This window comes from Osmerus mordax, chromosome 22, assembly GCF_038355195.1.
Source record: "Osmerus mordax isolate fOsmMor3 chromosome 22, fOsmMor3.pri, whole genome shotgun sequence".
NCBI classification, from domain to species: domain Eukaryota; kingdom Metazoa; phylum Chordata; class Actinopteri; order Osmeriformes; family Osmeridae; genus Osmerus; species Osmerus mordax.
In genome coordinates, this window is record NC_090071.1 from 2,114,705 (window position 1) to 2,126,813 (window position 12,109).

Genomic DNA, 12,109 nt, shown 5'->3' on the forward strand with positions numbered 1-12,109 from the left:
CAGTCTGCCCCAGCCCTAGGGCACTTCCTCACAGGACACACACACACATCTTCCAGTGTTTTCACATTTTTTGTGTAATGTGGGGAGAGGGACAGCGAGGGTGAGGGGAGAAATAAAGCTGTGATCGCTGTGTGTGTGTCTATGTGTGTCTGTGTGTGAGAAAGAGAGAGCGAGAGAGCGAGAGAGCGAGAGAGTGAATGAGAGAGAGCAGACACACACACACACCACTGGGCGAGTGGCTGAGTGCGAAAGAAAAGCAGAGAGAAAGCTCTAGACAGACAGAGACTGTGTGTGTGTGTGTGGTGCTGTGTGTTTGGATGAGCTCATGGCAGGCCTCCGGCAGCCCCTCCCTCCCCTAGTGGCAGTGGGGTTAGGGCTGGGTCCAGACAGGCAGAGCAAGCAGGCAGGCCCCCACAGGCCCCAGCCCAAGCCTCGCATACGCACACATCTCGGATCCGGGTGAAAGGTGAGGAAGGAGGGGGGAGCGAGGAGGGAGAATGTTGACTGTACAATAGGCAGGTTAAAGAAGGAATGCTGCTGGTTCAAGACTGAGTGTGCTTAGGCTAAAAAGGAAGCACCTTCCAGAAAGGAAGAGGAGAGGAAGGAAGAGAGCATAAAAAAAGATACAAATTTAATTTAAAAGAAGGCAAGACTGAGAAAGAGAGAGAGGTGAGTCATTCCAGAGAGAGGGGTGAGGCAAAAATGACGATGGTGTCAAGATAAAAAGGGATGTGAATTAATGCCAGATTGTAACAGAGTGAGACTGATATAGCGTAGCTTTCTGTGAGAAAGAAAGGAGAGAGAACGAGGGAGAGAAAAGGGCGGGAGTGACTGAAAGAGAGAGGAGCAGGGAGAGCTGGAGAAGGTTGGATTTACATTACATTTACATTTAGTCATTTAGCAGACGCTCTTATCCAGAGTACAGGGACATTCCCCCCGAGGCAAGTAGGGTGAAGTGCCTTGCCCAAGGACACAACGTCATTTTTGCAAAGCCGGGAATCGATCTGGCAACCTTCTGATTACTAGCCCGATTGATCACAACACCTCCTTCCAGGGGAGAGAGGGAGAAACGGAAGGAGAAAGAGGGAGAGAAGGAGGGAAAGAGAGAGACAGAAACAAAAAAGGAGAGAGTGACCGAGAATGAGAAAATACAGGCATCCCTCTTCAGTGAATCCCTGAGGTCAGACGGGTATCAGTCAGACGGGTATCAGTCAGACGGGTATCAGTCAGACGGGTATCAGTCAGACGGGTATCAGTCAGACGGGTATCAGTCAGACGGGTATCAGTCAGACGGGTATCAGTCAGACGGGTATCAGTCAGACGGGTATCAGTCAGATGGGTATCAGTCAGACGGGTATCAGTCAGACGGGTATCAGTCAGACGCAGGAAGCAGCCATGTTAGACAATCATCCGGTGGTTTACACTAATACCTTACAACACAGGATCCTTCCTGCAGCCCTGCACACAGACCTATATACACTGTATACACATAGTATACACACTCAACCACGGAACGGGAGAATTAGTAGTGTGTTAAATCTACATTTACATTTAGTCATTTAGCAGACGCTCTTATCCAGAGCGACTTAGAGTAAGTACAGGGACATTCCCCCCGAGGCAAGTAGGGTGAAGTGCCTTGCCCAAGGACACAACATCAGTTAGCATGACCGGGAATCGAACTGGCAACCTTCGGATTACTAGCCCGATTCCCTCACCGCTCAGCCACCTGACTCCCTCTAAGCATGCGGTCATCTTCCGTTTAGGGAAAACACATGTGGATGGAAACCGCCTGTGTGTTTTTGTGTGTGAGATGTGTGTTTTAAGTTTGTGCTTCCACTCAAATGTGTGTTGCGTGTGTTTTCCTCCTTGAGGTTCCATTTATAATGATGACCTCTAATCCTGCGTTTGGAAATAGTCGTCGGGTGAGCAGCTACGCTCAGCTGGTCACCCAACAAAGTAGGAAACACCTGTTTCTGTCAGTAGGCCGAAGCCGGCAGCAAGGCACCGCGTCCTCTCTGGGGTGTGTGTGTGTGTTCTCCCATTGTTCATTCACCAAGGATGAGCTCCGCTTTTTCAGCATCCTCTCCACTACAGGAACAGGAAACGCATCACAGCAACGAAAAAAAAAATCCTGTCCCATCTCCAGCTTTTATACCAGGGCCTGCTGACTACACTCAGCAGACACAACCTCGATCCAAAATGGAGGCTGTTGTTCTGGGTCTGGACAGTAAGCTACACCATTTAGTTTTGAGATGACTGCCTGAGGGTGTTTGGAACTTAAAGGAGTCAGAAAAAAGACCACGTAATCTCTTCTAAACTGATCCTCAGTCTTGCTAGAAGGGATAGATGTGTGTGTGTGTGTGTGTGTGTTTGGGGGGGGGGCGGGGGGGCAGAGAAAGCCAGCATGATTACAAAAGTAAAGCATAGCTCCAGAACAAGTAGAGGAATCGTGGTGTGTGCGTGGGGTGTGTGTGCATGTAGCCTGTGTGTGTGTGTGTGGTGGTAAGGGGGTGGGGGGGGAGGTAGTGTACCTGCGGTAGCTGCAGTGTGTGGGGTGTGTTGGTGAGGTTCAGTGTGGCAGTCGCAGCTATTCCCGGAATGTGAGCTTGTGCTCTGCTGGACTGGAGGAGCCCTGAGCACTATTTAAGGACAAAGTAGGGGCCCATTCAGCCCGACTCTCCCAGACCACACCTACACTCCCATCCCCTCCTCATTTGTACAAGAATTAGTTATTTTCCTCTCTGAGAAAGCTTTCATACCTGCTGAAGAACCAAAAGTAAACACACAAACAAGAAACCGAGAGCAATGGATTTCACTTCTGCGAGAAAGTGTGTGATAGAGGAAGGCACTTGTCAACTACAGCGAGGTCGTTTCAGCAAGCAGTAACACCACACAGTGAACTAACCATCTCCACTGTGTCTTTGTGTGTGTGTGTGTGTGACAGGATGTGCTTCCAGGATCCCCTCCCCCTGTGTGTGTGTGATGCTGAGGGTAATGTCAAGATGGAGCACCATGTGACAACTGTAAGGACTATTGACAACCCTGGTCCACTTCAAACCACAGGAATCTTCCGCAGCAACCTCCTGACTCTGGACAACCCAATCCATAGACCTAATCTACCCTTTTACAGTTAAAGATCTTTTACTGCCACCAAGGGAGAAACTGTCTTGAACATTGTAATGCTATACAGGCTGCATGCAGCACAGACACAAGTTAGAACTACTCAATTCAAGCATACCCCACATTAGACTAACTTAGATTTGTCGCACCAGACCAGACCAGTGTAGGCCAGACCAGACCAGACCAGTCTAGGCCAGACCAGACCAGTCTAGGCCAGACCAGACCAGTCTAGGCCAGACCAGACCAGTCTAGGCCAGACCAGACCAGTCTAGGCCAGACCATTCTAGGCCAGACCAGACTCCAAACACAGCTTCCTTCTGGATATGCTGAAGGACTGAGGTCATTTCCACCCACCGGGGACTCAGTCCCCTGTAGCGCTGATGTCACGGCAACCGTTGCCATGGGCTTTTGACTGGGCCCCCTGATGTCATCCTGGCTGATCCTGGCTCTGGAGCTGTCAGCCAATCAGCTGTCAGGTGGTTGAGGGGGAGCCTTGTTGTGGATGTCACCTTCATTCAAGACCAGAGAAGTCATATAATTGGTGTGTGTGTGTGTGTGTGTGTGTGTGTGTGTAAGTGTGTGTGTGTGTGTGAGGAAGGGACTCACAATGTCCCCAGACATCCAGTCTCGCCCCCAGCTCACAATGTCCCCAGCCAACCCCAGGTTTTCCTGCGTTTTCCCTGGTTGTGATAGATCTGCAGTGCCTTCCTGTCTGCACGCAGAACCAGCCCTCCATACACAATGAACCACCCTGTACTGAGAAGTACCAGGCCTGGGCAGCTGCTTGTGAAGGGGGAGGGGGAGGAGGGAAACATCAGTTCCCTCAGCTTGGTTCAGGACTAGCTTGGTTGGCCACCAGCCTCTTCACCTGTAACGTAAACACTAAAGCCACGCAAGCATGCACTGACAGGGAGCATGTACTCACTAGGGGGTCCGGTCTCACCCTCCCGCCACCCCCCTCGACGCACCCCCACCCCCACCTCCACCCCCTCACGCCCCCACCCCCACCTCCTCACGCCCCCTAGGAGAACGCACCCTCTAGGATCCCACTCACAAGCCAGTTCACTACGAAATCGTCAAACAGTCTGATCTATCTATCCATCTTTCTTCTATTACTTCCAGTCACACTCGCTCACTCTCCCACAGAAATCGATACAAGCCAGTTAAAATGTCCCGGTTAGAAGTTATTGTGTTCCGTCAGGCTAGCCTCACACTGAAAGGGGAGGGAGGGAGAGGAGTGGAGGGAGAGGAGTGGAGAGATCGACACTGGTGGAGGATAGGGACGGAATTTTGGCAGGTTCTCTCTCCTCCGCTCCCGAGATTCTGAATGAGTTCACAGAACACGCAACACATCCAGAAATAAACGGCCTGGTCACGCGTGGGGGAGATGGAACATCCTGACACACCAGCGGACCAGCGGCTGGACGGTGGAGGAGGAGAAAGTTGGCTGAACTAAGGCTGTGCGTGTGTGTGTGTGGGCATACACCTGTATAAAACATGCCTACACCTAACACTAAGCGCCTAAATACCTGTCTGGGAACTACGGCCCTGATAAGGAACCGGACATACACAGCCTCCTCCCCCCTTCCCTCCTCCCCCCCTTCCCTAACGTCCAATCACAACGTCCGACGATCTGAACTCGCTAAAGGGATTTTTCCTTTTTTAACGACAGAGTGATTTTCCTCGACTGGAAAGGCCTTCCTCCTCCGCCTGTGACATCTCCCTCCCTCTCCCTCTCTCTCCACACTCCTCGCCATGCCCACATTCCTAGACAGTATCCCCACCAGAGTCCGGTCGTGACGTCAGCCAGGAATGCTGCTTTCCATCCCAGGTTTTCATCAGCGCAGCCCTAGTTAGGGCAGAAATATCCACTGACTAACGAACAGCAGGGAACACACACTCACACGAGTGGAAAAAGGTGGAGATGGATGAGGCCCAGTCACGTATGTGTGTGTGTTTGTTTGTGTGTCTGCGTCCTCATCATGATTAGGGTGAAGGTTGCCCCCTCATTCAGAACCAGTCATCTCTCTGACACGATTTCTCATACTCGGGTCTCGATTCACTGCAGGTTCTAAAGGGTATTCTCTCCAACAACATGTCACATGAGAAAATAACTCCCCAAAACTTTTATGGGGATTGTCCTATATGAATGAATGAATAAGTTACGTAATAATAACTTACGTAAGCAACTTAGCAGTTCAAATTAGTTGAAACATCAGTGCTACAACCAGTCTTAAAATAGTATCATCAAATTACCAAACAGGGTCAAAATCACAAGTCTGAAAATATGATGCGTCTGAAATAAATGACACACAGTTTCGCGCATACACACTCACACACACACACACACTCACATACACACTCACACACATACTCACACAGCTGTGACAAGCAGCAAATAAGTTGCATCACTGGCTCTGGGGAACAAGCAAGCCTCTACAGTTAGAGGAAGAAGTAGGTCATTTTAGATTCCTTTCAGTTGTACAGCACTTTCCAAATAGCGTCTTTCCACTCCACTCGAACTTCCAGCTGCAAATGAACCCTTTAGAGACCGCTGACTTTACCCCATCTCAATATTACATTTCCACACTTTCATGATTAGTGCAAAAAATCAATAAAATAATAATTACTAAGCTAAAATAGTGCTAAATCAAAGTGATTCAGACTTGGTTTTTGCCAGTAGAACTCTGGATTTCAGCCAGACCACAATGACACACGAGGCAAAGTTCCAGAGACACTTAGTGACAGGCTCAGATGTACGAGGAGGCTGTATCGAGGGAGCCACCACTCCACATTTACATGTACATTACATTTAGTCATTTAGCAGACGCTCTTATCCAGAGCGACTTACAGTAAGTACAGGGACATTACCCCGAGGCAAGTAGGGTGAAGTGCCTTGCCCAAGGACACAAGGTCATTTTGACACGGCCAGGAATCAACACCACCCGTAAGCGCTGCACCGACGCTGGGAAGACGCCTGGGCGAGGTGGGGCGTCACGCTCAGCCGGCTGAGTCAACGGAAGCCACAAGCTCACACAGGTGGGCCTGGGAGGGAGGTTGGGAGAGAGGGAGGTTGGGAGAGAGGGAGGTTGGGAGAGAGGGAGGTTGGGAGGTTTGGAGAGAGGGAGGTTGGGAGAGAGGGAGGTTGGGAGGTTTGGAGAGACGGAGGTTGGGAGAGAGGGAGGTTGGGAGAGAGGGAGGTTGGGAGGGAGGGAGGTTGGGAGGGAGGTTGGGAGAGAGGGAGGTTGGGAGAGAGGGAGGTTGGGAGAGAGGGAGGTTGGGAGAGAGGGAGGTTGGGAGGGAGGGAGGTTGGGAGAGAGGGAGGTTGGGAGAGAGGGAGGTTGGGAGGTTTGGAGAGAGGGAGGTTGGGAGAGAGGGAGGTTGGGAGAGAGGGAGGTTGGGAGAGAGGGAGGTTGGGAGGGAGGGAGGTTGGGAGAGAGGGAGGTTGGGAGAGAGGGAGGTTGGGAGGTTTGGAGAGAGGGAGGTTGGGAGAGAGGGAGGTTGGGAGAGAGGGAGGTTGGGAGGGAGGTTGGGAGAGAGGGAGGTTGGGAGAGAGGGAGGTTGGGAGGGAGGGAGGTTGGGAGAGAGGGAGGTTGGGAGAGAGGGAGGTTGGGAGGGAGGTTGGGAGGGAGGTTGGGAGGGAGGTTGGGAGGGAGGTTGGGAGAGAGGGAGGTTGGGAGAGAGGGAGGTTGGGAGAGAGGGAGGGAGGTTGGGAGGGAGGTTGGGAGGGAGGGAGGTTGGGAGGGACTGCTGAGGCCCGTGTTGGGTTGCGTCTGAGGCCGTGTTTCCACGTGCGGAAACATCTCCTTCCGTCCTCCGTCTAGGGCCGGTGATCCTCTCACAAGACTGAAGGGTGATGGCGTGCTCAGATCTTGTCGTGTGAGGTGAAGTTTGAACACAGGAGGTCCAGCAGCGCCTTCAAACACTCTCACAGGCTTCCACAGGGAGGAACAGGACTAACCCTGGTCATTTTCGATATATACTATGTCACAAACCGTGACTCCAAAAGTAAAAGTCGAAAACTGGTTTAAAAGTACACTACGACAATCTCAGCACTTCCCCCTGCATAATCATCCTCTAAAAGAGGGAAGATCCATAACTGAGCGCTGGTGATCTGCTGCTGGTGTGAAAACAGCGCGGCTGTTCCCGCCCATGCCAAGCCCCCTTTGATCTGTGGTGATGTTGTACCCCGGGCACAGGGCTGGTAACAGACCCCCTGCTCACAACTTCACATGCCTGCCTCTTTGAAGTCTCAATCTTCGTATTGAACAATAACATGGAGTGTGCTGCACTAAAGCTCACCATGTAATCCAGAAAGAGAGCGAGAGAGAGAGCGAGAGAGCGAGAGAGAGAGTGTGTGTGTGTGTGTGTGTCTTATCACCAAAGCAAAATTCAAACAGTGCAGTGGGCAGGCGGATGTGTAGTTGTATCCAAGCACACGCTGTTGCTTTGCATCATCATGACACCCCACAGCCCCTATCATGCTCATCTTTTATGAGCCAGTTGCCAGGGTTTTTGTTTCCATGGCCACGCACCAGCCTGATGCAACAAACCCCACCACCACCAGTCAGCCTTGTCGACCGATTTAACCCCAGTCAACAGAGCCTGTAAGGACCATTAAACCAGACAAGCGCAGCCTAACGTGATGGTGGGACTCTGCGCCAGTCAAACAACCTTTTTCTCACCTCTGAACTCCTCTCTCTGTTATTGGGGTACACCCTTGTCTTTACTTGTACAGCTGCATTCTGTTCTATGACAAGATTGCTGACTCACACCTGGAGTTAGTACTCAGGAAGTAGGCTTTTCTCTGACCACAGGCCTATCTCACACTAAAGGCTTCAGTATTTGTGCAAGTGTGTTTGTGTGTGCGTGTTTCAGTACGGGCGTGTGTGTTTGTGTATGTGTGGGGTTGTGTATGTGTGTATGTATGTATGTGTGTGTGTGCGTGTGTGTGTGGGGTTTGTGCGTGCGTGTGGATGTGTATGTGTGCGTTTGTGGTTTTGCGTTAGTGTAAGTGTGGTTGTGTGTGTGTGTGTCCACACTGACGCCGCCTGTCACGTCAGCTGGATGGGTCTCCCTCCCCTGTGCTCCCCCCGGCGACGTGGCCCCTCCCCCTTGTGGCGTGGCCCCTCCCCCATGCGCCCCCGGATGCGGGTGGCCTTACCTGGGTTGTTGGCCTCCCCCTCCAGCACGTGCAGCTCTGTGCACTCGGCCAGGCTGTGTTCCAGACACAGCTGGAGGAAGCGAGCCTGCGTCTGGCTCACCCTCTTCAGCAGGGAGAGCAGAGCCACCGTCTGCTCGCACTCGTTCCACCCTTTAAACCAGCTGGCCAGGATACCCACCTGGTCACGAAACATCATGATCCGGGGTGCCAGGTGTGTGTGTGAGCGTGTCCGGGCGGGAGGCGACAGAGAGTGGGCTCCCCTCCCTCTCGGGTCGTCAACAGGGGGGGGGGGGGGGGGGGAGAAAGATGGCGGGTGAACTCAGAATGCGAGCTCGTTCTCTCCTGCAGCTGGTTCACTGGGGGCTGTCGGTGAGGGGGGCTGGGGCGCTGTCAGCGAGGGGGGCTGGGGGGCTGTCCGGTGGTCGTACTTGGGGCATGAGGTGTTTGATCCGCTCAGTTGAGGTGGCGTAGCATGGTCGGGGCTTGACTGTTGAGGATGTGGCGGGAAGAGAGGGTGTTTCTGAGGTGTTTCTGTCTGCCAGGTGTTTCCCAGGACCCACCTGGACCAGAGGGACTTGGCTTGAAGGAGATTCAGATTGACTTCAACATGCGCTGTCACACCTGGTCTACCCACATGGACATCTTTCCTCAGGGATCCCCCTTAGGCCTGCAACCAGAAAAACTGTTCAGAGGGATATCTGACACACACACACACACACACACACACACGTTTGCATACACACACACACACACACACACACAACAACAACAAAGTCACACGCAAAAAAAACAACCTTGTTGCTTCGATCATACTTTCTTTAATTCAGGATTCGTTAACTGATACACATGGGCATTGTAGGCTAATCACATTTAATGCCTACGGCAACAAATGTTCGGTGCTTTGCGTAGGCTACTTGACTTAGGAGTCGTCTCGCTTTCGTCTCAGAGGGCTTGTGGCATTCACCGCCCTGACTAAAATAAACCATATCCACCCATTCCTAAAAATACAATTGTTGGTACAAGTAACTAGCGCGACATCCCGGTATTTCCCAGGCGAACGACTGCAGTCTCTAGCTCGTCGCCGTGGCAGACAGTCGAGCCCAAATGATCATATCATGAATTTACTAAACGTGCCAAAAAACGATATCGATTTTACGTAAACCTTTCCGTCTACATTGACAACAATGTAGAAACGTTAGCGCAATCATTTACATAAGCAACGACGTGGGCCTAACCCATTTGTATCAAAATCTTACCTTTTAAGTCTATGTCAGCATTAACCGGTCTCTAAAACTGTCACTTCATCAACAGTGGGAATAATGGGCAGCAGCATATGCGCGACGATGTTTGAATTTGGGATTGATGCAAAGGAAAGGCTTTCGAACGAACATGAATAACTGAGCAGTCTGAACTGCAGTCTAAAAATTCATAAAATGTGACCAGAGCAAAGCTATGCAGCACGGTGAATACGTCTATTCTTTTAAAAGGCTATGGTTACACTAAACTAAGACCTGTTTAAAGTTATATAGATTTAAGCACAAAAATACAATAGATTTTTCAACGATAGGCTTTAGCCCCTACACTCCTACAATCTACTATAACATTCGTATTACACATAGCATTCTATCACGCGTGAGATTAAATGTTATTTTAACATGCCCAGCTATTGAGAAAACAGTTCGGACAAAAGGAACGTCAAAATGCCGCAGAACCTTCGTAAAACTGGCAGAAGAAACGGTTGAATATTACTTACTGGGCACAGTTGCATCGGTAGGCTCTTTATTCGCAGGACAGGGCGCAACAATTAGTAAGATAGTGGGGAGCGGTGCCCCTTCACTCCGGATCTGTGTGTTTTGCCATCTTGACTAACTTTTCCGACTACAGTTACTCTTGTTGAACCAGAGGAGAGACTCGGCATTGCTTTCCACATGCTAATAATTAACACGGAGCATTACGTCAGGGGCTTGGCAGCAGACAAGGAAGCAAAAATAGAGAATGGAGTTAGGGACAGATCGCACAGCCCACTAGCAACGCAGGCGACTGACAGGGATTAGCGAATTGTTGGGAAAAAAATGGTTTCCTCAGAAAACAGTACAAAGTCAATACAACTAACAAGGCTGAAGTTGAGTTTAAAAGTAAACAGGAGGGGGATTAGGCTACGTGGTATTGTATATGCTTCGGATCCCTAGTGTAGCCCAGTATTCAAGGGGAAAACGTTTGCTTCTGCAAACGCACAGCACCGTTGGGTTCAATCTGTTTGTCCAGGTTTTTCAGCAAATATAATATAACAACGTGTTCTATCAATGAAACCTCTGTGACGCCTTCCTCCCTTTCTTGAAGTTTTTCATAGTAATGTTGCTATGGCGGACCGCATTCCACCCAGTAGAGGACGCTGTTGTATAACCGTAGACCTAGGCTACAGCTCAATTCAAAGAGGACACAGAATTTCATACAGGGTTTGAACATGGGTGGAATGGGAACAGTCTATGGGTTTGAATGGCTCATAATGAACTACCCTAATGTTGTAGCTGCAAAACTTACAAGTATCCAACTGTGCGTGATCAAACATCGTAGAAACGTTTAGGAGTTACGCTAGCTAAAATAAACTCCGGTTATTTTGAAAGGCATTTCCATTTTAAACTTAGTAGCCAGGTTAATGCCAGGCAATATTAGTAGCCCTATAATAAATATTGTACACTTTGGTGAGCCCGCAAGATAGAGAGTCTAGAAGTTTAGGCCGACGCCCAATTTCGCCCATTCTCCAAATAATTCCTGGGCCATAATTTGACTCGGATTTAATGTTTTTAAATATTGACGGAAGTTAAGGAGGGGTTCCCCTCAAGTCTAGCCTTTGCTTCCACCTTGTGGTTTGGCTATGTGACATGCTACGACATTTACACTGACTAGGCTATCTGGCATATTTTAAACCTAACTGACAACATACCATTGTCAGGGTCAGAGACATTTTATTTACTCCGTGTAAAATGCCTTTATGGCAGTACATTTTACTTTCAAACTTTAAACTCTGAAGCGGTCAGCTCAGGTCACGTTCTTCACGTAGACCCAGTCAAGTAACGCAATAGGAAGCTGATGTCAATTCCTTATTTGGGACCTAGCCCTACCATGATTCATTGTTCTGTTTTAATTTGTGTTTGTCCACCAAACAGTGTGTAACAGCAACGTAGCCTACATGCACTTTCAGAGTAGGATCTTGGTGGTTTATTTTCTCCAAAGACCGTTAATACTCTTACAAAATGGAAAACGTAGTTTTCCTAGTTACTTTTTATTCGATTCTCAATCTCCGGTTGTCAAGCTCGAGCTCCTCTGCCTCCCAAAGGTGCTTCTGTCAGGTAAGCGCGTGAACGCCTACCCGCAAAACACCCCATAACGACGGCATGATCTAGCTCGTTTCCTTACAAAGACATCATTATATGATAATTATCCAGTTAATGCCAAGCTACAAGATATAAAAACGGTTGGACTATAACAAGTACATGACAGACCCATAATCCCCGTGTTGTTACAGGTGACGGGTAGTTTGGATGACTGCACTTGTGATGTGGAGACAATTGATGCCTTTAACAACGAACATCTTTTCCCCAAACTTCAAAAGCTGCTCGAATCTGACTACTTCAGGTTCTATAAGGTTGGTCAGAACAACCTATTTGTGCTTGTGAATTTAGTGAATCATACAGTGGTGTTTTCAGTATTATTCTCAGGCTTTATATCTGTATATAATAGGTGAACCTGAATAGGCCGTGTCCATTCTGGACCAGTGGCTCTCAGTGTGGACTTAGGGACTGTGCTGTGAAGCCCTGCACTCTT

The 12,109-nt window shown here is 49.7% G+C and overlaps 2 protein-coding genes across 3 annotated transcripts in view; one reads left to right on the forward strand and one right to left on the reverse strand.

Moving 5' to 3' along the window:
- The window catches only part of samd4a (sterile alpha motif domain containing 4A), a 30,870-nt gene extending 22,361 nt beyond the window's left edge, over positions 1-8,509 (reverse strand). The window contains 1 exon segment of the mRNA XM_067260299.1: positions 8,285-8,509. Within this exon segment, the coding sequence (XP_067116400.1) occupies positions 8,285-8,480 (196 nt within the window). The 5' untranslated portion in view covers positions 8,481-8,509.
- Positions 8,510-11,397: 2,888 nt separating this feature from the next.
- Positions 11,398-12,109, forward strand: part of ero1a (endoplasmic reticulum oxidoreductase 1 alpha) — a 99,446-nt gene continuing 98,734 nt past the window's right edge. For both annotated transcript variants that reach the window (XR_010879352.1, XM_067260228.1), the window contains exons 1-3: positions 11,398-11,634; positions 11,811-11,930; positions 12,026-12,109. Coding sequence is in view for 1 of the 2 variants with exons in the window: in XM_067260228.1 (XP_067116329.1) it covers positions 11,539-11,634; positions 11,811-11,930; positions 12,026-12,109 (300 nt within the window). In the remaining variant the exon portion in view is untranslated. The remainder of the gene's footprint in view (positions 11,635-11,810; positions 11,931-12,025) is intronic.